We start from the raw sequence: 25,042 nt of genomic DNA on the forward strand, positions 1-25,042 counted from the left end.
GTTTTCAGGAACCATGATTTTAGTAAGTAATGGTATTTTCAATATTACCGAACGTTGTTTTCCTAGTTAATTATTTGCGTGTGGCTCAGATGAACCCAAACTTTTGCACGATTTGAATCATACTTTGAGGTGAACCCAAACTTTTGCACGATGACTTGAATGACTTTTTCATTAATTTTGAATAATTTTCAGATTTTTCCGCAAAAATTTTGTGAGCTCCATTCAATGAATATAAAATAACGATCCTAATGACAGCTTGTTTTATAATTTTGGTCAATCTAATGCTGAGGAATCAACTATGTTTTTTCAGTGTTTTTTGAAAAATGTTATAACTTTAAGTAAAAATTTAGTACCGTAAAACGGGGTAACTTTGATAGTTTTTTCGAAGAAAACTTGAATATTTTTGCATGTTGTTTCAAAGATTTACAATTTATATTTTTAAAACAAGTACTGGCATCCTAGCTATCGATTACAGTCGATAAATTGGCAAAAGATTTATTTTGAATGGATATATAATTTTTCATATGATCGAAAGTCGGTTTTCTGTTCTGGGGTAACTTTGATAATGGAGTATGATTCGAACAAAATTGAATGAATAACGAACATTTGTAGGGCATTGCATACCTCTAGGCGTTTAACGTTATATGGAAATTTCTGACTTAGATTACAAAAATGGTCCCAGTTTGTGAAAATGCTTTTCGCTAAGAGATTTGAGACCGCATTCAAGTTCTATGATAACTAGGCTGTCAAAGATAAGTGGCCAACTATTCAAAACTACATCAAATAGTGATCGTAGAACAGATTGTTTGTAAACGTTTCAAAAATGCTAAAATTGTGTAAATTTTTTAAATTCGTATAAAAAGTCTAAAATGTTCTTGATTCAAATGAAAACCGCTCTTACATGAAGTGTCATACTAATATTCTTTAGTTTTGCATTCGTTTTGCTTAACTGATTAACAGAAATTATGATATTTCGTTTAGTATGTGGTGGGTTACGCACTATCAAAGTTACCCGCATTATCAAAGTTACCCCGTTTTACGGTACCGTAAAATGGGGTGTTAAGATATGAAAAAAAAAATCCACTTAAAATTCGAGCAACTTCCAGTATGCCAATAATTGAACAAAATACAGTCCTACCATTCTCCCAGCGTGTATATCAAAAGCCAATTACAATGAAGACGATCCTATGGCTGATTTCTGAGATAATCATAAAAATGTGTGGTTTTTGACGAAAATGCAAAATGGGGTGTTAAGGAATTTGAGCTTTGTATATAAAACTATATTTTTCCAACAGCAAAGAAAATATTATTTTGGTCAACATCGTTGATGTGTCCCTTCAACTCTAAAGTCTTGTTAAATCTAAAGATGATATTACTTCAATATAATTCAAGTTGGAAATCCTGAAAACGCGAATCATTTTATTTTAACTGCTAAATCTCTCATACCTATTGATTCTATTTTCAAGCAAGCTATCAGTGCATCGCACAATTGTCTTGAAAATATTTTTATACTTATATGCAACATTCGTATTCTAGAACAGTGCAGAGCAATCTTGTCATGACTTGTCAAAAGATAGATAATTTCAACAAGCTTTAAGGTGAAGATGAATCGAAGCCAAACTTCAAATTTTCAAGAGCACGGATCTGGGGAACCAAACATTCGTTTGAGCTGAAAACCTAATCGATTGGTCACCACCAGCCAGTGACCAATCGATTAAGTTTTCAGCTTAAACGGATGTTTAGTTCTCCAGATCCGTGCTCTTGAAAATTTGAAGTTTGGCTTCGATTTATCTTCACCTTAAGTGTGAATAGGGTAAGTGTCCAATTTGCCTTTTAAATAAACCACCACACCCAATAACGGATTTGCATGTAACACCCAGTGGCATGATAGGGAAAAATCCTAACGAAAAGTTTCCAATACAGAGCGGAATCGCTCACACTATACCGCACACTATATATTTTCCAAAAAAAGCTAACCTTATACTATAATTGTTTATCTAGGACCTAGGTAATACTTAAGAATTGATGGAATATCGACCGTTTATACTGATTTTGAGATTTATTGGCGTAATTTAGGTCAAACCTGTTTAGATGTGCTCGGGTGAAAGCTGTGTAAGTTTGTGCTCCGTTCAAATTAAAATTATGTAACTTAAGTTATTATGTCCGAAATTTATTTGTAATTGCAGTGTAATGTTGTTAGACGTTCAATCAATGTTTGTCCGAACCCATTTGACTTAAAAACAAATCAATGATGTAAGTAGTATTAATTAATGTTTCGGACTTGACCAGACAAATAGTTTTTTTTTTTTTAAATTGTGGTTTGCCCTGAAGATGAGCAAATAAATGCTCGAAACGTCGGCTTTAATCAAAACGATTGTTCATTAATGTAACCTGTGGACCGAAATTACGCCAATAAATCTCAAAACTTAAAAGAATGAATAGCTCTAAAATCATTTCAAATAAGATAATCATTCCTATAAGCAAACTCTTCTCCGATGTGATGGAACAACTTATGAAAATATTATCATAAAAAACATATTCACATTAATCACTTTTTATTTAGATTTTCCTACCAATTTTACCAAATTTTGAAATAAGTCATTTTTGTAGATATTTAGTGACTTACTAAAAAGATCCTTTAACTTTAACTCAAAACTATATTGAAATATAATACGGCATAAATTTAATGAGTTTTTTACCTAGAAAAATTAGAATAGATAATTCCTTAACACCCCACTTATTTTCCAAACGAGACTTTTTTCATAAAAGTTTCAGAAAATCGAATCCAAGACATAATGTTATGAAGTTTTTGTCTGTACTATGATCTCAATTAAATTTCCTTATCTTCTACCCTACTCGCGAATTTTTCTCAAATATATTTCATGGTTTTGTAGATAAATGTATATAGCCCATAAAATTTGAACAAAAATGTTTTGAAAGGTTTTCAAATTCTAGAAACCACAATCCTTCATATTAATAGACAGCTCCTATTACATAATGCAGTTCACTATGCTCTGAACAAATCTAGCATTTCAGATGACTTATATATCGATTTTCGAGGTTTCTGTGATTTGTCGAACTTGATTGAGAAGTTCAATCCCTTAAAACCCCACGAGTCCTTAACACCCCATTTTACGGTATACAAAATTCAAAAAATGTTTTTGGAAAACTACATACGAAGTAAGAATAACTCTTTGCCTTTCGAATGCGGCTCAGAGTGTTTCAATTGGACGTGTAATCCCAGAGATATAGACTGAACACTTTTGTATGTTTTTTATGGGGTGAACCCAAACTTATGCACGGGAGTGTAAGTATGAACTACGCACAATACATCAGACCGATTTACGATTGTTGCACACTTCAGAAAGCATTTTAATTTTAGTTATAATATTTTTTTGAATAATTTTCCACGCAGTAGTAGAACGACAATGATCATCAGTTGATTTTCCCCTACAAATTTGGTTTCAATCACAATTGTTATTTCTTTCCGTGCACGCTCTCGGGCTATGGTGCAATGAATCCTATGCAACAAAAATTGGTGGCGCTTTCCATCAAATTCACTCACCAAAGCCATTTTGGTGAATATAACAACACAGTTATAAATCATGGGCAGTACTGTTCATCCAGTCAATTCTTCGGTAGACACAACATTTTCATAAAGAGAGGAAGATATATCAGAGAAAAAGGCTTTTCGGATAACAGGTCTCATTGTAAACAACTTTATTCATATCGATCAATAATTTTATTGGTCTCGTATATTGATTTGAACTTATTATTGAAAAAAAAACATTATGATCAGATATCAAAGAGAGAAAAATAAATATCATTTATTCCGTTAGTTGGCTACGCTCTTTCACATTTGTGCTGGCCGATTTCAAACATTCTTGGAATAGATAATATTACCTAATAGTTTGCATGAAATAAGACACACGCATTATGTTTTTTTTCTCATTTTCTTATTTTTTTCTGGTGTTACGTCCCATCTGGGACAGAATCTTCTTCTTAGCTTTGCGTTCTCATGACCACTTCCACAGTCATTAACTGATAGTTTTTTTTGCCAATGTGTCATTTTTGCATTCATGTATTGTTTAGCAAGCATAAAAATACTCTACGCCCTGGGATGTTGAGAAAATTTCCTTCACGAAAAGATCCTCGACAGGCGGGATTCGAACCCACGACTCACAGTTTGAGCCCTTCAAATGCTTCATTATAAAACATGAATAATAGATATATCATAAACAAGTCTGAAATCAAAACCGTAGCATAACATTGCTTCGTCTATGTTCCTCACTACAGTAGTTTCTCGATTTTATCACTGCTCGTTTCAATAACGCTTCATTATTTCACTCTCGATTTTAGCACGGTTTTCTATTCGATTTTGTCACGCCACATTAATTTTATGAAATTCATACATTTCACATTGAAAAACAATCCCATGCAATCAACATATATTCATTAAGCCCATGCCTTACGTGCTTTTCATTTCATTAGCTTTATTTCTGCAATTCAAAACACAAATTTTGATGAAAATTATATAGCATAAAAATACATTTACATTATATCACGCCAAATTTTTTTGGGTCCGTGCTATAATCGAGAAATCACTGTATTTCATTAGGTTTACTGATGAAAAGTTCTAGATGCTTTTGATGTCTTCCGACCGTATATTTTATCATTTATTAAAAAGTCAATTGTATTGATAGTTTTAGGTAAAATTGGCTAAAAACTGTAAACTTTTCACGTATAAACTGTTTGTATAATAAATCTCACATCACTTATTACCTATGCTCTCAGACTTATTTGTATTTCTCTTACGTCGAAAATGTATATATTTTAACGTTCACTTTTCAATTGTCGCCAAGATTCTTGGATTTTTTAAATATTTAGTTATTAATGATCATTTGCCTACTGGCATTAATACTGTTTCGTGTACGACCTCAATATTTTGAGATAATGAGCATTATGTAAATTCGTAAACTTACTTACACAAACAATAGTAACATAAAATACAAGTAGATATCGAAATGATAGGGAATGCGAATTAATCTAGTTTTTTTTCGATTTTCACTTCCTTACTCCGTTAATCTGGGTAATCGGCAACAGTTCTTCACATTCACTCATCATTCACAACGTCCATTTCTCACGCTATTCAACACTACAAAAAGGAACCGAAAGAAGTACGCAGATTGCTTCCGGGCCATCTAAATAGCATCTGCTCTAACTATTGCATTAGTCACCGGATTGGAATTGTAAACAAATATAAATATATAAAATAGAACAAACTTTAAAAGCATTGCACTTGTCTACTGGATTATTGCTTTGCGCAGCCATCTGCGCATAGTGTAGTGGCGTAGTGTTAGCGGGGCTCTTCTCCGTTGGTGTTTACTTAGGACCTCTTCCGATAAGATTGCACTCACTGATCCTCTCTGTACTTACATCGGGCTCCCGTTTTCCTTATCGTGGGATCTCTTTTCGCGTCGATCGTGTGACAACTGATGTGCCAAGAGGTGGTCCTTGCGGATAAAGCACTTCGGGCACGAGTCGCACACGTAGGGTGTGCTCTCCTCGTGGCGATACATGTGACGGCGAAGGTCATTCTTGTGGCAGAACTGCTTCGGGCATATCGGGCACTTAAACGGCTTGTCCTTCATGTCGTGGCGCTTGATGTGCTTGGTGAGGTCTTCCTGTGACGGGAATTTCTTGCCACACCGTTCACATTGGAACTTCCGTTCGGCGTGGATCCACTTCTGGTGTTGGGTGAGGCCACATTGGCGGGCGAAGAAGGTGCCACATTTCTTGCACTTGTAATCACTGCACTCGATGACACTTGGACGAGCGGATCTTCGCGCGCAGTTTTCTTCCGATTCTTCCTCTTGTGGTTTACTGTAGCTTGGAACCGGTGGATTGGCATGAAGCACACGGTACTTGGGTGTTGGGGCTGGCGGATCCAAGTCAATCGACGCCGATGGCTGCTGATTGTATGATACGTTGGGATAAGGACGCGATCTACGAGGTTTGCGTTGTTTAGTCTGGGCTTTTAGCTGTGGTTGAGGCTGCGGTGGTGCATTGATCTTCACTTCGATTTTTATTGGTTCTTGTGGAATGTGCTGTTGGACGTTGGGTTCCACTTGGGCATATGCTTGAACCGGATAGTTCATAGGGTTGTGCAAATGAAGTATTTCAAACTGATCGTACTGTTGCGATGGCTCGGAGTTGTTAGCTGGTTTTATTAGAATATTGCCATGGATGACAGGTTTATTGTTGGCGTTATATTTCTGCACTTGATTGACATTGCTAGGTTGCGGGTATCCCATAGCATACGGATCACTTCGGTACACTTCCGGTTCTTCTTTCACCTCTAGCACTTCATATTTCACTGTTTCACTTTCTGGTGGAGATTCCACATTCTGATATGGCGATGCGTCTGAGTATGCTTGCGGCACCATCTGGTACGATGCGTAGTATTCGGGGCCTGGTGATGAGTAGCCTCCGTCTGGTGACATGTTTTTGCTAGAACCTCCTTCTTCCGCCGGTGGATAGGATCCGATTTCTGACAACAAAATATTGTTACAGTTAGAAAACGGAAGCTGTGATACGTAACTAGGTTGATAACCACCAGTAGGAACCGGAAACATGTCCGCCGCTGATGGTCCTGCCGGTAGTTGCTGATAATCATGGTAGATGACTCCACCATTTTCCGCAATAGTAGAATCGGCTTCGACGATTTCCGGGGATGTTCGTAGCTCGATGTAGCTGCCCTCTATCGGTGCAACTGGATATGAGTTGTATCCATCGGATTGCATAACATGCTGGTGGTGAGGATCACTGCTGTCGGGCCATTGCGATTGGCGGGCGAATTCGGGGTAGTTCAATTGGGTGGCTCCCCATAGTGGCGAATTGTCTCCCAATGGATCCATATCAAAGCCTGTGGATGCACGCTGCTCGATATAAGGATTTGCTCTGTGACAATTGTCGGAGAGGCGATCTGAAAATAACCAACGGCTATCATCAGACGATGTTATCTCTTTGAAGGACTGACTAAGAATGAAGCCGGTGATGAAATCTCTGAGTCATCAGGTAACTATCGCTATAGGTATTTTGTTCGGGTAGAATATGTACTTAGAAGGAAAGCGACGATACATGCTTGATATGGGTAGATTTTTGTGCATTATTGCCGGTCTTTGCCGTTTCTTATAGGATTTTCAAAAGCCATACACTGTTTTGATTTGGAATATTCTTATGAATGAAATCAACTCAGTAGCAACTTCTTCGGAACATGTATATTACACCACGTTTTGGCATTTCTACTATTTAATTTCGTTAAAATTAAGAAAATCAAAACTAATATTTTAAACTGTCGGATTCGCCAATAAGCCGAATTCAAGGTATAATGTAAAATGAGCATAGTGTTGCGATTTAAGAATGTTGGAAATGTTAATTAAAATCACGCAGCTGCACAGTTTTGAACAAAAATCTCGCTCGAATCAAGTTCAAATATTGAATTGCGATCCCACTTCCATTTTATTATTTAAAATTCAGGGCATTCAGATCCCAATAGTTAACATTGTATTTGAAACTATAGTACAAGCGGTTGTATAGTTGAGATTGTTTCTGTAGCTTGGATACCATAAAGGTTTTAATATTAGCTATCAGTAAGCACCATAACATTCATATCAAGAAAAGAGATGACTATTAAGATATTTGTGGATTTTTGAGAACTGTTGCAGAAATTGACATTTTTAACAATCTACAAATAAGTCTAATTGAATGCGTAATACAAATATAAAACAATATATTGCCGGCACGGTTAAAAGTTAGAAATCATGGAAAACTTCTAGTTCTAGACAAGGATTTGATCATGGTGTCAAGCTGACAGTTTGTAAGGATGCTTAAAATGTATCCCCGAGCCCGATTACATCTTCTAAAATCGTACCAATTAGCTCATACAGTTGTAATAATCAAATTTCTGTTAGATGTCTGGGATTTTCTTAGGAAATTGCCTACATTTAGGCGTTTTCATTGCAATTATTGAAATTAACTACAGTCGACTCTCCACATTTCGATGTTACACTCAAAAAAATCCAAACGTCATTGCTACGTGAAAAATCACGTAGATCATTCCAAATTCATTTTACCTCCATTTCACCTGACTAAGATAAAGATTACTAAACCATTAATAACCACCAAACAGTGACTCGGTAATGTTTACTGAGGTTACCTATCGCACTTACGTGGAATTCACGTAGGTTCCTAAGTTCATTTTGACATCTGCATATTGTACGTACATTCGATGTTGAGCTCAAATCCTAAGATGGTGCTCGCTTGATTTGTGAAGAACTTCAGAAGCTGCTGCTGCTTTAATCTCTGTGTAAGATTGATTTCAAGGTAAATATGCTTTGAATATCGAAGAATCCCTGCATTACTTCATATTTTACACGTGAATTATAACCTCTTTTCAATTATAGCACGCGAAGGCTACAACAAGACAGATCAAACGCACAAAATTGAGGAAACAGGATTCAAAATGCTCAGATTGACAATTAAAATATCACAATATTTTAAGTTTGTTTACATTTTCTAATTGGGAATTAGTTTTCTTCCAAAGCCTATTAGAAATAAGATTGGTATTTATTACAGTTAAATTTAATGCAAAACCATCTAGGTCCTATTGAAACGCTTCGTAAAGGCTACCGGAAAATCCACGTAGCTGTTACGTTTAGCGACGGTGGAATGGACGAACTTCCAAAGTTCATGCGTTCATTCTGAGCTACCTATGGTTGGCGTAGGAGCTACGTGAAAAGTGCGATGGAAAAAAATCACGTATGTTTTCACGTAACAATGACGTTTGGATTATTTTGAGTGTATACATCTCGATATCACTCCCTAGAGTATTGGACAAAACATTTGCAACTTTTTCGATTTTCCATACAAAATGACCAACTTTGATAAACTATATCTCAGTTATTTATGGACCGATTTGAATGAAATTTTCACAGAATATCAGACATAACTTGAATTTTAACATATATTTTTGAGTGATTTTTCCAATCACAAGTTGAAAAGCAGTAACGGTTTGACTAAAGTGAATTTTTAGACGATTTTTTATAATTGACATAACTAAACATATTGAAGGAATAGCTTCATGGTATCTTCAGCAAAGTTGTAGATTTTGACGAGATGAATAAGTTTGCTAAAGACAGTTTTTGTGTTAGGCTATCAGATTTTGAGATAAAAAGTTTTGAATTTTTCGTCGAAAATTACGCTTTAGTCAAACCGTTATTACTTATAAACTCGTGATTGGAAAAATTATTCAAAAATATATGTTAAAATTAAAGTTATATCTGATGTTCTGTGAAAGTTTCATTCGAATCGGTCCATAAATAACTGAGATCTAGCTTTCCGAAGTTGGTCATTTTGTATGGAAAATCGAAAAAGTTGCAAATGTTTTGTCCAATACTGTATGTCGATGATTTTTTCGATCCCTTCATTCTGCATACATTTTCACTCTTCATATCTCGATATCTCCGTATCTCGATGTGATTTTCATTCCCAATTTTCTCTCCGTATGTCGATATACCCATTATCAAAGGTTACTAGACTAAATTTTAGGGATTTAAAACAATTTGCGAAAACGAAATGACGTCTGTTTGTTTTTAGTTGTCCTAGTAACGGAGTGATTTTTAATCTAGTATTCATTAAAATTTTGTTCTATGTTTCGATCTCTTCTTATCTCGATGGTCCCTTCGATATCAAGTTGTAGAGAGTCAACTGTATTTATTATTTCTTTAAATATTGCATTTTTAAGAATTTTGCAAGCATATTCGGATTCAGGGAGTTCATATTCATTATGTAGAGTCGTTTGAAAAAATAACAATAATCGCATTGCCAAGTGATCAATTCCACCCCGATTTTCCCCGATTTTTATTTAAGGGATGGTTTTTAGCACTAAAAACACATTTGTTAGAAAATTTTGGCACATGAGCCAAAGAGGCTGACAGTCATATTTGTTTTCCTGCATTCAGTTGTTTGGCATTTTCAACATTGTTGAAAACAGACAAGAAAAACCATGAAAATGATCAATTTCACCCAAAATTGGGTCCTAAAATATTTAATGAAATCTTGTTTTTATTTAATGGCACGAAAGAACATATTACTGCAACTATTTAAGCAATTTTTCCCGCTCAAATAACGGCTACATCACATTTAAAGTTTAATTTAAAAATTCTGTCCATAAATGAACCTTGACACTTTTGATCATGTGTGACGTTCGCTTAATCGACAAAAACACCACAGGGCTTTTTGTTTTAACACTGGGGTGGTTCCTATCTGACATTTCGGAAGGGACACGGAAAGCAGAATACACTCAAAATTTGAGTTTAAGCCAAGGAGTGTGACAAAATCTAAAAAAATGTTTTTTTGGACTTAAACAAAAGAAAAACATTAAAAAATTAAGTAAACATGTGTTTTTGGCCTAAACTTAAGCGTCTAGTATTAAAATTGGGACAGTCCTTTAGGACTCTATTACGGTACATGTAAACTTCAAAACGTCAAAACCTTATAACAGCAAGAAAAATGTGCTTTTCAATGGAAAATAAGACATGCCACGATATTTACCCATTTACCAATAGTTTAGTCATGAAAATCAATAGTTTTTATTGTTGGAGTCGATTCGTAGAAAGAATTCCAATCGATTGGTGCAAGAATCTCGAAAATCTATCCGGGCGTTAGTATGTTGTTAACAGTCAAAATCTAACCACTTTTCGTGACGCGAGCGATTTTCGTTTTTCGAAATTGTACACCAGTATGTTGCCGTAAGACGTTATCCAAAGTCAAAAATAGCCAGAAAAACAATAAAAAAAGAAAATTTCACGAAAAATTTTCCGGATACCTTGTTTTGACAAATTCTTGATAGAAACCTACCAAGGACCAATTATCAGTCGAAAATCACTGATCTTACTGTTCGAATCAAGAAGATTTCACGAATTTTTTTTGAACACACACTTAAAAAAAGAGAGATAATCTGGTGAGAAAAAATAAAAACGAATTAATCTCTTGTTGACTAAATAAAGTCCAAGGTATTTCATCAGCTTTGGCGTATCAAGAAGTTAAACAAAATAAGTACAGAAACATTTTTAAAAATTGCATCTCGGTTTATAATGCTTCCATGCAAATCCAGTTAGCTAAGAAATTCCTGACATTTATTCATCAATCGAAAAAAAAATACTTATTGACCTCCTGAGAAGTCATCACGCCCCGCTAGGGCTCCGCGGACCACTGAAATAAAAATAAAAAAAAAACAATACTGGTTAGTGGTCGTCCATAAACCACCAGGACATTTATGGGGGAGGGGGGGTGTAGCCAATGACCACGGTTCATACAAATTTCAATTTTTGCATAGACAAATGATCACGAAGGGGGAGGGTGTGGGGGGTTTTTTTCTGCAAATTCTAAAAGATGATCACGTGGTTAATGGACAGCCCCTTATTTTATCTGAAGTCATTCTGAAGCTTTTCATTTCCATTCCACGTGAAAACAATCTAAGGATGATAAAACCCCTGCACAGCAGTGGGACGATTGCGAACTTTTAGCTGTAACGTATTGAAACGTGCTATTATTAGTATGATGTCTTCGAATGAAAATTTTAAAATAATATGGCGCATCGGGAGACCAGAATCCCTGCCAATTTCAACTTTTTCATTTGACGGATTGCAAATATGGTAACTTTGTCAAAGTTACACCATTTCTCCATCTGGTCACCCTACCGAAATACAAAGAATTTTCATAATTGGACTTCAAAATATCGTTTTATTCGAATATTTTTAAAATTTGACACTTTTGATGGTAACAATGTACGAAAAAAATGATGGAAATTCGCTCCCAACACGACAATTCGTCCGGTGGGGTGTGCTGCTGTCGTCATGATGATGGTTGACGAGAGTAATGTCAAACTCATTCATGGTTTCAAAACATTCGGAACAAAATATTTATTTTCACCGCTTACTTCACTTATGTATGAAATTGAATGAGATCCAATGGTAGAGAATTCATTTATCTACCCAATGGTATTTTTAGGGGCAGCGGAGAATGTTCCGAAGCGTGTTTTATTCAAGCGCAAAAATCGCTCAGGCGAAAGTTTCAATGAAACTAACCTCACATATCCTGGTTTTCCAACCTCAAACTAATGCTCCTACCAGCCGCATCTCAATTTTTATGAAAGGAGTGCAATAATACAAAAAACGAACGTATGTAGAACAAAGAGAATGGATATTCCTACCTTTCCCGCCTAAATGTTTCACTGTTAACCGTCTTATATCAGGAAAATAAAACATTTTTCCCCATAGCGGCATGTGATGGATGCGTGAAAAATCAAATCTCTCATCCACTGACTAGTTGCGCTACCAAAGTATAGATGGCTAACAGTATGTTGCGTTTTGCGATTGGAAGCGTATAAGACTCACTACAGTGAAACCTCCATGAGTCGATATTGAAGGGACCATCGACTCATGGAAATATCGAGTCATGGAACAGCAATCCTTTGGAAAGCTGCTTCTAGGGACCATCATAGTAACCATGAAATTTTGTTTTTAGTATGGTTCCATGAGTCGATATCGAGTCATGGAACATCGACTCATGGAGGTATCACTGTAATATAGGAATGTACCACGAGTACTGGTGCAAGCAAAAAAGTTAAGGTTTTTAATTGTTTTCTTCCCTTACTTAATACACATTCAATTTATTTTGACAAGGGTCATGCTATGAAATACACACAAAAATAAAAATGGGCTCAAATACACTGGAAACCCCAGCACTATATCGGACATACACTATCACTGGGTCAGCCACTCCATTTTTAATATGATATCTACCAAGTATTCACTAGGCTTTCATATGACAATTTATTGGTTGAATTGCGAGATCGAGTTTTTTCAACATGCTTGTCGTCTTCATACAAAACTCGTTGACTCTCTTATATGACTGAATAGAAGACATTTCCTAAACATCTTCATCAAGTACACTTCATCCTATTCTTGTACCTCGAAAGCAATATGCACTTCGTTGCTTGTATTTTTTGACACATTAGAACTGATTTTTGTAGTAAATAAGGAACATAGGCCAGTAGACTGGTTCTAAAACAAAAAAAAGTTGTAAAATTTAACGGGGCACCCCCTAGATATCTGCCTTTCCGACCAGAACCACATAACAAGGTTATAACACATTCCTATCAGCAGCAGTTATAAATAACAGAAGTTGATATAATGTTGTTATCGAGATGGCTTTGTTCTCAACTTGTTATATTCTTCACAGTTATAACAATATTTCTCGCATAACATCTGATCTCGCCCTAAAATCCATTGATAACCATGTGTGTAGCTCGTTGTTTCTGAGCATTTGAATGGATTTTCATGTTATTTAACAACGCTATGGCAAAGAAAGGATCATTATCTACCTGCCCGTGATGTTGGTTTGGATGCTTATTCTTTCTTGTGCTCAGAAACAATGAGCTACACACGTGGCTACCAATGGCCTGTAGGGCGTTATCTCAGAGTATGCGAGATTTGTTCTATTTTTGACATCGCATTTATATGTTTATTGCAAATAATATTCGATGTCATAAACAGTAACATAATTTGCAATAATTTTGCTATTTTGTAACATCCTTGCAACACATTCTGTAGAAATATTGTTATAATTGTAACAGTGTTTGTTATATTTTAGTTTAATTTGGTGCAAATTTTGTTAGAATTTTTGTTATTTTAACTACTAACGGTACATGTTTTATAACAATAGGATATATAACAATATCATATCAGGGGAACACATTATGTTATAATCTTGTTTCTTCCATCTGGTCGGGTTGGGGTAAGAAAAAAGCTCTCTCTCGAAACTTTAACTCAATTGGTTGCTCCACCAGCTGGCACATTCAATTCATAGATGTATGGAATATTCGTTTCAAATACATTGAAAATTGACCCTATGCCACTATTTCGTACTGTAGACTACACACTACCAAAAAATCATGTGATTTTACGTCTTTTGGATGCACATAAAAGAAGCGAGCCGAATGACTGAAATTTATGTCAAATTTTAAACACGACAGTGTCTGGTTCGGGAATTGTCGATCACAGTTCCATCGCTTCCGTGTCCATTAACATGTAAAATTACTTATTTTGCTCAATACACCTTCAAAGACACGTTTTTGTGTCGTTCCATCACTTACATCATGTGTCGTTCAGTCATAACGACAATTACGACCACAGTAATTTTCATTATTTTTAAGAATGTAATCTGCCGTGAATCGCAAGTCAGTCCCATCTGCATTTTCGTCAAAATTGTGTAGAGTTCAGTTTTCAACATCTCAATCAACATCGCATATCAGTCCCACTGCAGACTTTCGCACCGTGGAACACAAAAATGTAACTTGTTTAGATCATCTTTATATTTTTTTCGGAAAGATATCGTAGTGAAAAGCAAGTTGTGAAAGTTTCATTGAGATTGGAACATGTTCCCACCCCCTAATATTTTTTTATTTGTATGGAAAACGAGTTTGAAAACTTCACAGCCCGTTTTCTCAATGCCTACACGGAGAAATCCGACTACCCAAAAAATTAGTTCTTTTACTCAAATTTTGGTAAACTGCATTTAGTTTTTACCCACGGTTGGGTTGTTTTGCCTCTCTCGCAACAGCAATGTTGTCAAAAACAGAAAGAAACGCACCGACCCAGCGTCGAAGTTCAATGGAATAAGCCAAATTTGGGTTCCTTCGAGTTTACCTAACGTTAAGTTGTTTTAACCCATCACGGAGACTTCGAAAGCTAACGCTGGGTAGATTTTTGTTTGCACTAACAACTCAGTTGCCGCTGTCAAATGGAAACAACCTAATGATAGGTATATATCAGTTAACCCAATTTTGGGTTATCCCACGGAAGAGCCGAATTGCGTCAAAAAAAGTCAAAGTTGGGTTGATTTGCAGCTCCGTGTACTTTTTACAGATGGGACTGACTTGCGATTCACGGCAGTATAGTTGAACAAATTCAGTTGAGCCCAGAATAAAGAATACACTAGTTGATGCCTTAATGAACATAGTTGCAGAAGGATGTATCTGGATTTAAGCTCATTAACATTACAGTTATTGAGAGTTAGGCTCAGGTCAGAACTCCCGTCAATCACATATATGCATATAGGTGGCTATGATGCGTCTGATGACTGCCACCATAAGGTGTTGAAGAAATACAAAGCAATTTTGCTTGTGCTTAACAAATCTGCTTCAGATAGTTAAAACATCAACGTTATCAATTATAATCATGATACAACCTTCTACAATATTGTTCGCTATAATATCAAGTAGTGCTTTTGAAATTCTGGGTTAAATTGAATGCAAATTGGTTGAATATTATTGAATATTTTGGTGCTTGGGGCATATTTTGTTTGTTTATTGTAATCGATAAAAATAAAAATGGATAGGGATGTTCAAAACTAAAATTATCAAAACCAAAATTAATAAATTGAACTTGAAAACTTATCATTGCTTACATCGGTAAATGAAAAATAGACAGGTTGATTTCAGATGGTAAGAAATGACATTTATATTATTTAGAGTAAAACCGCAGACAGACGTTCAAGTTGGACTCAGCAGCCTTTGTAAAAAATATGAACGTCACAAATCGCCAGGTAGCAATAAAGTACAGATGAGTGAGTGATGATTCCTAATGAATCTAATATCTTATGTAAAAACTTATGAGAATTTATTGAAATTTCTATCACATGTTGACATATAATTAATCCACAGATTCATGCAAGTATAAATACCCTAGCATGATCGTTACTCATGCAACTAAATCGGCGTGGAAGTATCACAATTGTGTCTTCCCGTAACGCGGGTAGATCACCTTTTCGAGGTGCGTTACGAGGTAAGATCTACCATATTGTACTCTTTTTGTATATGTTCTTGTTAATACTGATAAGTTATGGTCGGAAGAGTATAAGAAAGTAACAAGTCACTAAGACCCACCTATTTGTCCTAGATGATGAGGAGGTCGAAGTGGAAAAATGGCTCAATCAGAATCTGAGGCTGGTTTCAATTCATGAGACAAGTCCTTTCCGAGATCAAGTGCTTATTTTCGAATACCTAGGAGGGAAACTATTCCGAATCAGTAGAGTAGCAGACCTCCTACATTCTAAACAAGCTTCTTGTTTCAAGGAATCTAAATAACTTATGCTATGAAACCTGTTCACAGTTACAAAAAACGACTTTGAACCTTATAAGTAGAGGCAATAACTTCATACGCAAGAGTACCGATGAATGGTCAAAATCGGTATCATTCAACCAGCAAAGAGGCCGAATCTTATTAAAGGGCGCGCTTCTGAGAGTTTAATGGTGACAAACTGTTCTCTCCAAAAGGTATAAATAGCGGTATCTTTTTCTAAAGAGGTTTTATGCAAAATAGTGAAGAATTGTATAAAAAACGACTACTTCATTATTTCTTAATAGCATTGGAGTAGAACGACATGAACTGAACAAAGGGCACGGGAATACCACAAAAGATTACAGAATACTGGTCGCAGTGGTTCATCCCGAACAGCAACTGAAAAAAAAGAAAAAATCACAGTTAAGGGGCTCATTTTTAGAGAGATTGTTTCGTTATTTCGAACAGTGGGTGCTGGACTGGGTGGTAAGCGAACAGTCGACGCCAAGGTATATTGAAAAAAGTAACAACAATCTAAGCAGTCAATGGATGTGGGGATCAGGGGGTGGAAAATGACAGCTGGCGAGTCGGCGAGCTGGCGAGTTTGTTGATGTAATTTCCCCCTCTAGTGGTTGCTATCGTTTCCATAGGATTGTTTGTTATTGGTCGTAATGATTTGATGATGAGAAGGAAAACTCAAAGCATTTGCAAGTAAGCTCTTTGATAGTATTATCTTAAGAGGAAAATAATTATCATCGTTTTACAAATTTTCAAAACCAGTTTTTTTTGCTCAAAATGTAAGCAATGCTTAAGAAAATCGCTCATTGCATTACATTTGCTATCTGGATTGCAATGATAGATTTTTATGAAGATTTCTTAAAATTTGAACGAAGAAACTGGTTTTTCTTTTTGATGATTGAATGATGGATTCTTGAGCCTTAAATATAAGTTTAATTTTACTGTTTTAGACGTCAAATGAATTCCGTAAACTAAAAAAAATCTAATTTAAAGTTGCTTTCATCCAGGGGACCAGCCAGAAGAACCGCATCAGCAAATGGAGGCTCTTACCCGTAGACACACGGCAAAGGTCTGCTGAAAATTTCACAGAACACTATTTTTTATGGTAAGGATCATATGGGAGATTGGATTCTCAAACACTTTTAAATTTTGAACCGCCCTATTGATCATATCATAAGATATGGATATGAAATCAAACAAATGTGGTAAAGTCATCACACAAGCATGGAAATAGTTAGATACTAGTGCGAAGTTCATAGATCTGTACGATCTAACAGATCTATGTTACGAATAAAATTAGAAATTTTATAGTCTGCAAGGGGTCTTTCATTTGTCATGTTTTTAAAATTTTTCGTCTCACTTTCCTTCTTGTGATCAATTCTCCACAATTTGTTTAAATTTTTATGAACCATAATCCCCGCCTCCTCAAATGCACGCGGAACTACTGTATAGTCAAGGAGTTGTTCATAAACCACGTTGCAAGCCATGGGGTTGTTCTGTGAGAAAGCAAACATAAACAGGATTGCTGCTGAGTATTAACTTCCTTGTTGGATTGACGTTGATCGAAAGCTCAAATAACGTCATACCATCATGTTTTCATTCTGAGGAAATCGACTTGTGTAAGATTGATCATGCAAAGGTATTCGTGGCAGTTTGCTTGTAGACCTCTAGAGACGAATTCCATGTCAAATCGGTCAGTCGCAGAACTCGACCATCTTCGATTTGCAGAAAATTTTGCTTTTGTTTTTGGTATGGTACAATAAGTGTTTTCCATAGAAAAATCGATCATTTTGACTCGAGAATAACTTTTGAAAATGGCCTATAATTTTTTGCATGCAACTTATTTGAAAAATTCTAATTCCGAAAATGTTGATTTTATAAAAAACTGTTTTATGAAGAAATTATAGTGAACCGTTTTGGCCTACAAGTAAAAATACACACTAAAAAATATTTTATGTTTTTTCATGGAAAATTCATAAATAAAACTTAAATTTTAAATTACACAAAAACCCCATTTTAAATATTTTTTTTTATTTTTTTAACATAGATTCTTGATAGTAAACAGATGTTTGAGACAAACTTTCAGAATGGAGAAATTTTTAATATCTTTTTTTGTTAAGAACAACTTTTGGTCGATTTTTGTGTTCAACATAGTATCATGAAACTGTCGAGTTCATACAGAATGTTATGTAAGATTTTAGTAACAAATACTTTCAGTTGACCCATCATTTTCTGTTATAGAAGAGGAAGGAAAAAGAGCAAGATTTTCTGTAATAAATCCTGCATGGACATTTTTTCTCTGAAATACATTGTCAACAAATTTAAGAAATTCTACGATATATTACTTGAATTTTACGACAGGAATTTAGTAATTTTTCGCGAATTATTTTTAAGCTGTAATTATTAAAAAAAAAAAACAAAAAAGTTCTTTCATTTTTTTTGTATGTTTATTTTTTATGGAGTGATTCGTAGGAGGAGTTTGTAAAGCAATCACTGAAAAAAATTAATATGGATATCGGATACATTTTTAAATGTTATTTATGGAACAATCCTGAGATTACCATTTGAAAAAAATTGGAGTTATTTCTAGAGCCCGAAGAAATACTTGATGGAAAAAAATATTGAGGGGGATTACTAACTGAATGATCTTGAAAACATTTTTGGTGAGACTCCTAGATTTTTTTGTACTATTTTTTGGAGAAATTCTAAGTAATTTCTAACAATCCTAAACAAATTATAAATGAACTGCTGGAGAATTCTTCGAACTTACAATTGAAATGTATATGTAATTAGTACGTAGAGGACTTTCCAGGAGAAATGATTAATAGAATTTCTAATGCATTCTCTGGCGGAATTCTTCAAGAGATTTTTTTAATCCAATTTGTTCGAGAAATTTTCTGGTGAGAACAAAAAGCCTGGAAATGATTTTCCGTTGGAATCCCAGGACAAACTCAGTTAAAACTAATAGTTTTAGTATTGGTTGATGTACCAATAGCTGCATAGCTAAGAACAAATATTCGTATAAAATCGAAAAATAACGCTAGCGTCATTATTTTTACATCATCTGAAAGCTTTTTATCTTGGTTTTGTGGGAAAAATATGAAAACTGCGAAAAGTCATATGTTTGCATTTATTAGGAATACATGTGCACTATTTCTAATTTCTGTTCCTATAGTAGCACTAGCATCTCGGCGTTGGCAAAATACTAATCAAAACCGTATTTTTACAAAATTTTTATATTTTTCCTTGAAAGTGTGGATCAAAAGCTTTCGTTTGATGTAAAAAATTTAATTCATTAATTATTTCGTATAATAAAAAATAGTTTCTCTCAGTAGTGCTACTATAGGAACAATAGGTTAACTATAGGCGCAAGGGAGCTCAAATTTTAAGCAAAACTAATTATTTCGATCATTTTTTGAACAAAATCAAGCTGTGTATCAATGGTACTTAGATGAATAGCTCCTGACCTTCATGTCAAAAAATATTTTGAAAAGATTCATAGCAAATTGGCCGTAAAAAGCCACTAGTGCGACTATAGGGGACTGTCCACTAAGGGAACACTGACCCTAAATAAGTTCTTTAAGAAAGCACTGAAAACTATGAAAACAATTTATGAACAAATCTCCGTAGGAATTCTCAGAGAAATCTCTTCAAAGCACATGTTTAAGTACTTGCGAAATTCGTGGAAGAATCACAAAGAACATTCCTTGTAAGTTTTTTTTTCTAGAAATCTTGACTGGATTACAAAAAGTATGAATCTTTTCCGTTGTGAAAATTGAAATTAAGGGGTCGTCCATAAATGACGTAGCTTTTTAGGGGGGAGGGGGGTATTTACGAATTTGTGACGAAGTGTGACGAGGGGGAGGGAGGGGTCCTAACTAGTGGACGTAGCATTTTGAATCAAGTCCGTAAAGAGAAAGGCGCTGAAAAAAAATACATACAATTATTTTTTATCGAACTTCTTTTTTTTACTTATAAACTTGGGTTATAAAAATCGATCCCCTTGATGCTACAACTAGATAACTCGAAATTTGAAATTTTTGACTTCAATATGTCAAAACATTTTTCTTAATTAGATCTGCAAAATATCCACAGGTCTTAAGCGTGTGATTCAAAATAAACAAGTTAAAGATTATTTTCCAATCATAATCTCTGCGATTAACCATCACTTTGTTAAACGGTCATACTTTCAAAGTTGCACATCTCAAAATTTTGATTTTCGAGTTATCTAGTTGTAGCATTAAGGGGACGAAATTATGATTAATAAATTTATAAATAAACAAAATAAAAGTTTAATAAATTGATTTAAAATCAATGCTCTAACTACTTGGTGTACATTTTTTTGCCATTTGTTAACATGACATAAAGTCAGCCATTTTAGTATTATCCATATTTCCTGTTGGGGCTTTATTTCTTCAAGAAAATAAAACATGCTATTCTTGGCAAATATTACAAAGATATTTATTCCGTGAATTATGCCTTCAATGTTGCAGGAGATCTCCACCAAATCAACTCATCATTTGTTTTAATATATCAATGCTCTTGCTGGAATAGCCTGAATATTGATGAGGATAATAGATTCGAATGTTATCAAAATTTTCCTTTCATTAAATTTTCTTAATAACTCGGTAATTTGAAGAATTTTTATTATTTAACTGTTTAATTATAGGTGTGTAAGATTATTTCAGTATGGAAACGATAATGAAATTCAACTGAAATATAAATAGAGATTATTGTTTTTGTATAATAATCGCTAAAATTTTCTAAACATTCCAAATATTTCAAGTGCAATATTTTATGTATCTGGCCACTGTTTGCTAAAATGATTTGAAATTGGATAATATTAACGATGATTCTTTTCAAATTAATATATTTTCTTGATCATCTTTATTGAAATCTATTTCCTTACAACGAATAAATTAAAAAAACAATATTCTAATATAACGAAATTTTTGTTCAATATATTATAAAATATATTGGACCCTTACTCGACAGTAACGAGCTTCATCAATCCAATCAACTTTTTTTTCACTTTTTTTATAGTAAACTTGTTTTTCATAGTATGAACAGCAAAAGTAATATAATAAAACCTATATGAAACTGGAAACCAAAACCAAGGAAAAAATTTATTTAAAACATTTCCAAATTACTTTTGAGCGCTACTGTATATCAAACTGTTAGATTAGATTATCCTTACATTTCAGTCAGTAATTAATATCAAACTTTGTATTGAACTTCTCAATTCCAATTTTTTGTTTCAACCCAGTCACTAAAAAAAAGAAATAAAAACAAATTATAGGGGGGGGGGGGTGCTTGATATGCTACGTATTTTCCAGGGGGGAGTACCAGCATTTGTGACGAAATGCTACGAGGGGGTAGGGGGGTGTAAAAAATCAGTGAAAAAATACTACGTCATTTATGGACGGCCCCTTAACAAATATCACTGATGTGCCGTGAAATAAAACAAAATAATAAATGAATAAAAATCCGTTGAAATTACGAAATTTGTGAAAATCCTACTTATTGCTGTTGACAGTACTTTTGAAAAACAAGTATTTGCTAGGCACCCCCTAGGCCCCCTCCAGAAAAAAATCCTAACTACGCCAATGATAGTGAATGATACCAATATACAATTGAGAAAACTAATGTTTAGCTTTTAATAACAACTTTCCTTAAGGGTTTTTGAAAAAAACTATATAGATTTGCAACCAGAAGTATTTTGTTAATTCTTATGTTTACCTACATTCAGTCTCATATATCACTTACATATGACCTGTAGAACAGCAAAGACCGTATTCTCATTTACTTCAATGTTTCTGGTCGGTCGTCAAATATTTCTTTTCTCATTATACCATTGATGAACAAAATTTTCGAAGTGATTCAACAAAACTATGAAATGTGCCTTTTTTCATTTTTAGCTATTTTCCCAGCAACTGTATTTGCCTTAAAAATAAAACATACAGCGTTTTGTTGATATGGCAATGATAGAGAAACTTAAAAGTAGATGGAGTACCGTGTACCGTATCCACTGGATACGAGTAACTGACACTGAAGAAGACTGAAAGTGGTAGTCGAAATACGTGTATCTGTCAAAGATAAGCATTTAGGAGCGGAATTAGAAGGTACACGGTACTCCATCTACTTTTAAGTTTCTCTATTTGAGATTCTGCTCAGAGGATTCGAACATTCATTAAAGAATGGCAATGATATTGTGTTCGACTTTCTTTCCGAAAATTGAAAATCATCCAGCACCGGACAGCATCTAATGTCGTATATCGTTAAAAAATTGAGAAACCATGGTCCAATCAAAGAAAAGGAAGCTACTACACAGCGCAAAGTTTGCATAGAATGTGTTAGTGATATGTACGTTCTATTATTTTTTAATGAAGATGTTTGAACACCGAAAAACAAATTGACGTATCGCCTTAAATTTGAACTTAATCCATAATGATTTTGAATATGGAACAAACATTTGGATCAAGCAAGCCTTATTGAATGCAATCTTAATATTAAAGTATGAATGCTACTTCATCGAAATATGGACAATCTACAATTCCGTTCTTGCACCTACTGTCCCAAGTTTCAGACAAGTTTCCCAAGTTTCAGGACAGCTCGATTTATAATGTTTAAGGTATCTTCGTAATTTCAGCACCAGTGTCTCAAAATATGCTTATTTTTAATGGATTTTGTCGATTATTGTATCAAACATGCAAAAAAATATAATGGAGGCATGGATTGGGCCCGAATCATTATATTAGCCATAAATGTGAAACAATATCGATTAACATAAATAATTTCGGGATTACGAATTTAACGACTTAGGTGTATATTTTTGCAGCCATAATGACACTGTAGCTTTTAATTTCAAAGTAATAAAATTCAGTCCTCATAGTCAACATCGATTCGGAAAAGCATCACTGTATTAGATTATATGCAGAAAGTGTGCTGATACTTTTTCAACTATAGGGTGTTTTATGTATTTTGGACAGAGCGTTACGCGTATATAATGTGGCCACTTTCATTTGATTTTGCCGTAAATGGCTGAATTATATACGCGTAACGGTCTGTCCAAAATACTTTGATCACCCTATAAGTGCAAAATCAACTGATTTTCATAACACATAGATGACCCGTTTTTTTTCATTCCCTTTTCAGAACATTTTTACGGAATTGATGACAGAATGACAAAATCGGATCATCTATGTGTACCATCTTGGTTGGTCTATGATTGCTGTATTGTTTAACGATATCTAGTATTGGGTGCTATTCTATACAGGGGACATCCCCCTAAGCATACTTGCTGCTCGCGGAAACATTTTTTAATTATTCTTGACTTCAGTAGAATGCATAAAGAGCAACATAAAAGTATCAATATGCTTAATAAGACAATTTCCTCGTGACCCTAGAAGGATTTTATTTTTCCCCCATTTGCTCACTCGAGAAAACCGTTGAAACCGTTACTGATCCACACTCGGCTGTTTTTGTGGGCGTTTTCTCCGATTGAGGTTTATCCTTTTCCTTCAACTCAAAACAAAGAAAAGAATAACCGACAACGTGTCTGAGCAAGCATACCGACATTTACCTGGGCTAATTGGGTCTCGCACTCCGATTCCGGCAACGGTGCACTCAATCTCGGAAGCATGATTGGACCGAAACGCCATATGGTCGGTCGTGTGTTGTACATCGAATTATAAACAAAAGACTATGACAATAAGGCTCTAATTTGACCGGAAAAATACGGCAATTAAAAGTGCAGTGACGAATGTATGACTTTATGTTTCTCAGACTGTAGGTGAATCATTACCGAACAGACAATGCAATATCGTTAAAGGATTTGTTTTGCTAGCTGTCGCAAACGTATGTTACTTTGGTAGCGAAAACTGAAGGTGAAATCAGGAAAAAACGTTATTTTAATATAGACCATACAGCATTCTCCTTTCGTTTTTTTTACCTCCAGTGCTAACATACCGAAGATCGACATTGAAGTGGTGCAAGAAATGATTTGGATGCTATTCTTAAGGTAACTTCTGCTTAAATACTCAACACGAGAGGTAGAAACTTCTGCCCAAATTTTCCGGTTACGGTCATTGATCAGCAATCACGAATAACCGGATAACAATGGAAAACTTAACCATAGCGAGAAACGGCCAAATCGTAGCACATAACGCTTACCTCCTGAAAGCATGTTGAACTATCTAATACGACAAATCACTCACAAACCTAAAACAACAACTAAACGAAAATTAATCAAATAAAAAAACAAATATTTGGAAAATTAGATTATTCTTTACAAATCTAACGGATTTTACAATCTTGCGACACAAAAAAAACACCAAGACGCTAGACAATCACTACAATAGTGATATACAGCTATCTCTTATTCGACAACACGATATTGTTTTGCTGATCCCACACAATGGTTTTGGAGCGAGCTAACGGTTTTCTCGATGTGCTATAAAAAGAGAAATGGGTAGGGGTGTTCTTTTTGTTCTACGTACTATGAATTCCATTATCATCGTTATCATCATTCGCGATATCTAAAATATAGTCAACTTTACATAACTCAATTTTGAAGCGACTATCGAGTAAGCTACACTGAATCAGTGCAATTGTGGTATCCATGATAACTAACTTTTACTATAACTCGTTATCGATGAAATATCGAGTTTTAGAGAGAAGATTGTTTATTTTATTTGCATACCAGTAGGCCTCGGAGCTGACATAAAAAATTCAAATTGCTCGTATTTGGGCATAAGTCATCTTGTCTCATGATCCTGTGGGGTTTGCATGAGTTTAGCTACACTATTTGTTGTAGGTTTCTGAATGATTTAGAACATTTT

General features: G+C 34.7%; 2 protein-coding genes across 17 annotated transcripts in view; one reads left to right on the forward strand and one right to left on the reverse strand.

The window, feature by feature from the left end:
• The window catches only part of LOC5567272, a 286,367-nt gene that overhangs the window by 128,591 nt on the left and 132,734 nt on the right, over nucleotides 1–25,042 (forward strand). The window lies entirely within an intron of this gene.
• LOC5567274 (zinc finger protein 768) lies at nucleotides 4,642–24,648 on the reverse strand. 5 transcript variants are annotated; one of them, XM_021850261.1, is made up of 4 exons: nucleotides 24,555–24,648; nucleotides 24,375–24,434; nucleotides 6,617–6,985; nucleotides 4,642–6,550 (listed from the first exon to the last, which is right to left on the reverse strand). In XM_021850261.1, the coding sequence occupies exons 2-4, from the start codon at nucleotides 24,385–24,387 to the stop codon at nucleotides 5,433–5,435; spliced, it is 1,500 nt and encodes a 499-aa protein (XP_021705953.1). In that variant the 5' UTR covers nucleotides 24,388–24,434; nucleotides 24,555–24,648; the 3' UTR covers nucleotides 4,642–5,432. The 5 variants fall into 5 exon arrangements, with proteins under 5 accessions (XP_021705953.1, XP_021705952.1, XP_001651681.2 ...); XM_021850260.1 differs by having other exon boundaries at nucleotides 24,494–24,601; XM_001651631.2 differs by having other exon boundaries at nucleotides 24,375–24,422; nucleotides 24,494–24,600.

This window comes from Aedes aegypti, chromosome 3, assembly GCF_002204515.2.
Source record: "Aedes aegypti strain LVP_AGWG chromosome 3, AaegL5.0 Primary Assembly, whole genome shotgun sequence".
Classification (NCBI taxonomy): Eukaryota; Metazoa; Arthropoda; class Insecta; order Diptera; family Culicidae; genus Aedes; species Aedes aegypti.

Bases quoted from the DNA above. Each gene is read 5' to 3' on its own strand.
- LOC5567274 (XM_021850259.1), bottom strand. From the start codon at position 23,863: ATGGCGTTTCGGTCCAATCATGCTTCCGAGATTGAGTGCACCGTTGCC. The intron at 6,986-23,784 runs GTAAATGTCGGT...GGTTATTTTCAG, and splicing joins GCGAGACCCAATTAGCCCAG to ATCGCCTCTCCGACAATTGT. The intron at 6,551-6,616 runs GTGGTTATCAAC...TTTTGTTGTCAG, and splicing joins CATGTTTCCGGTTCCTACTG to AAATCGGATCCTATCCACCG.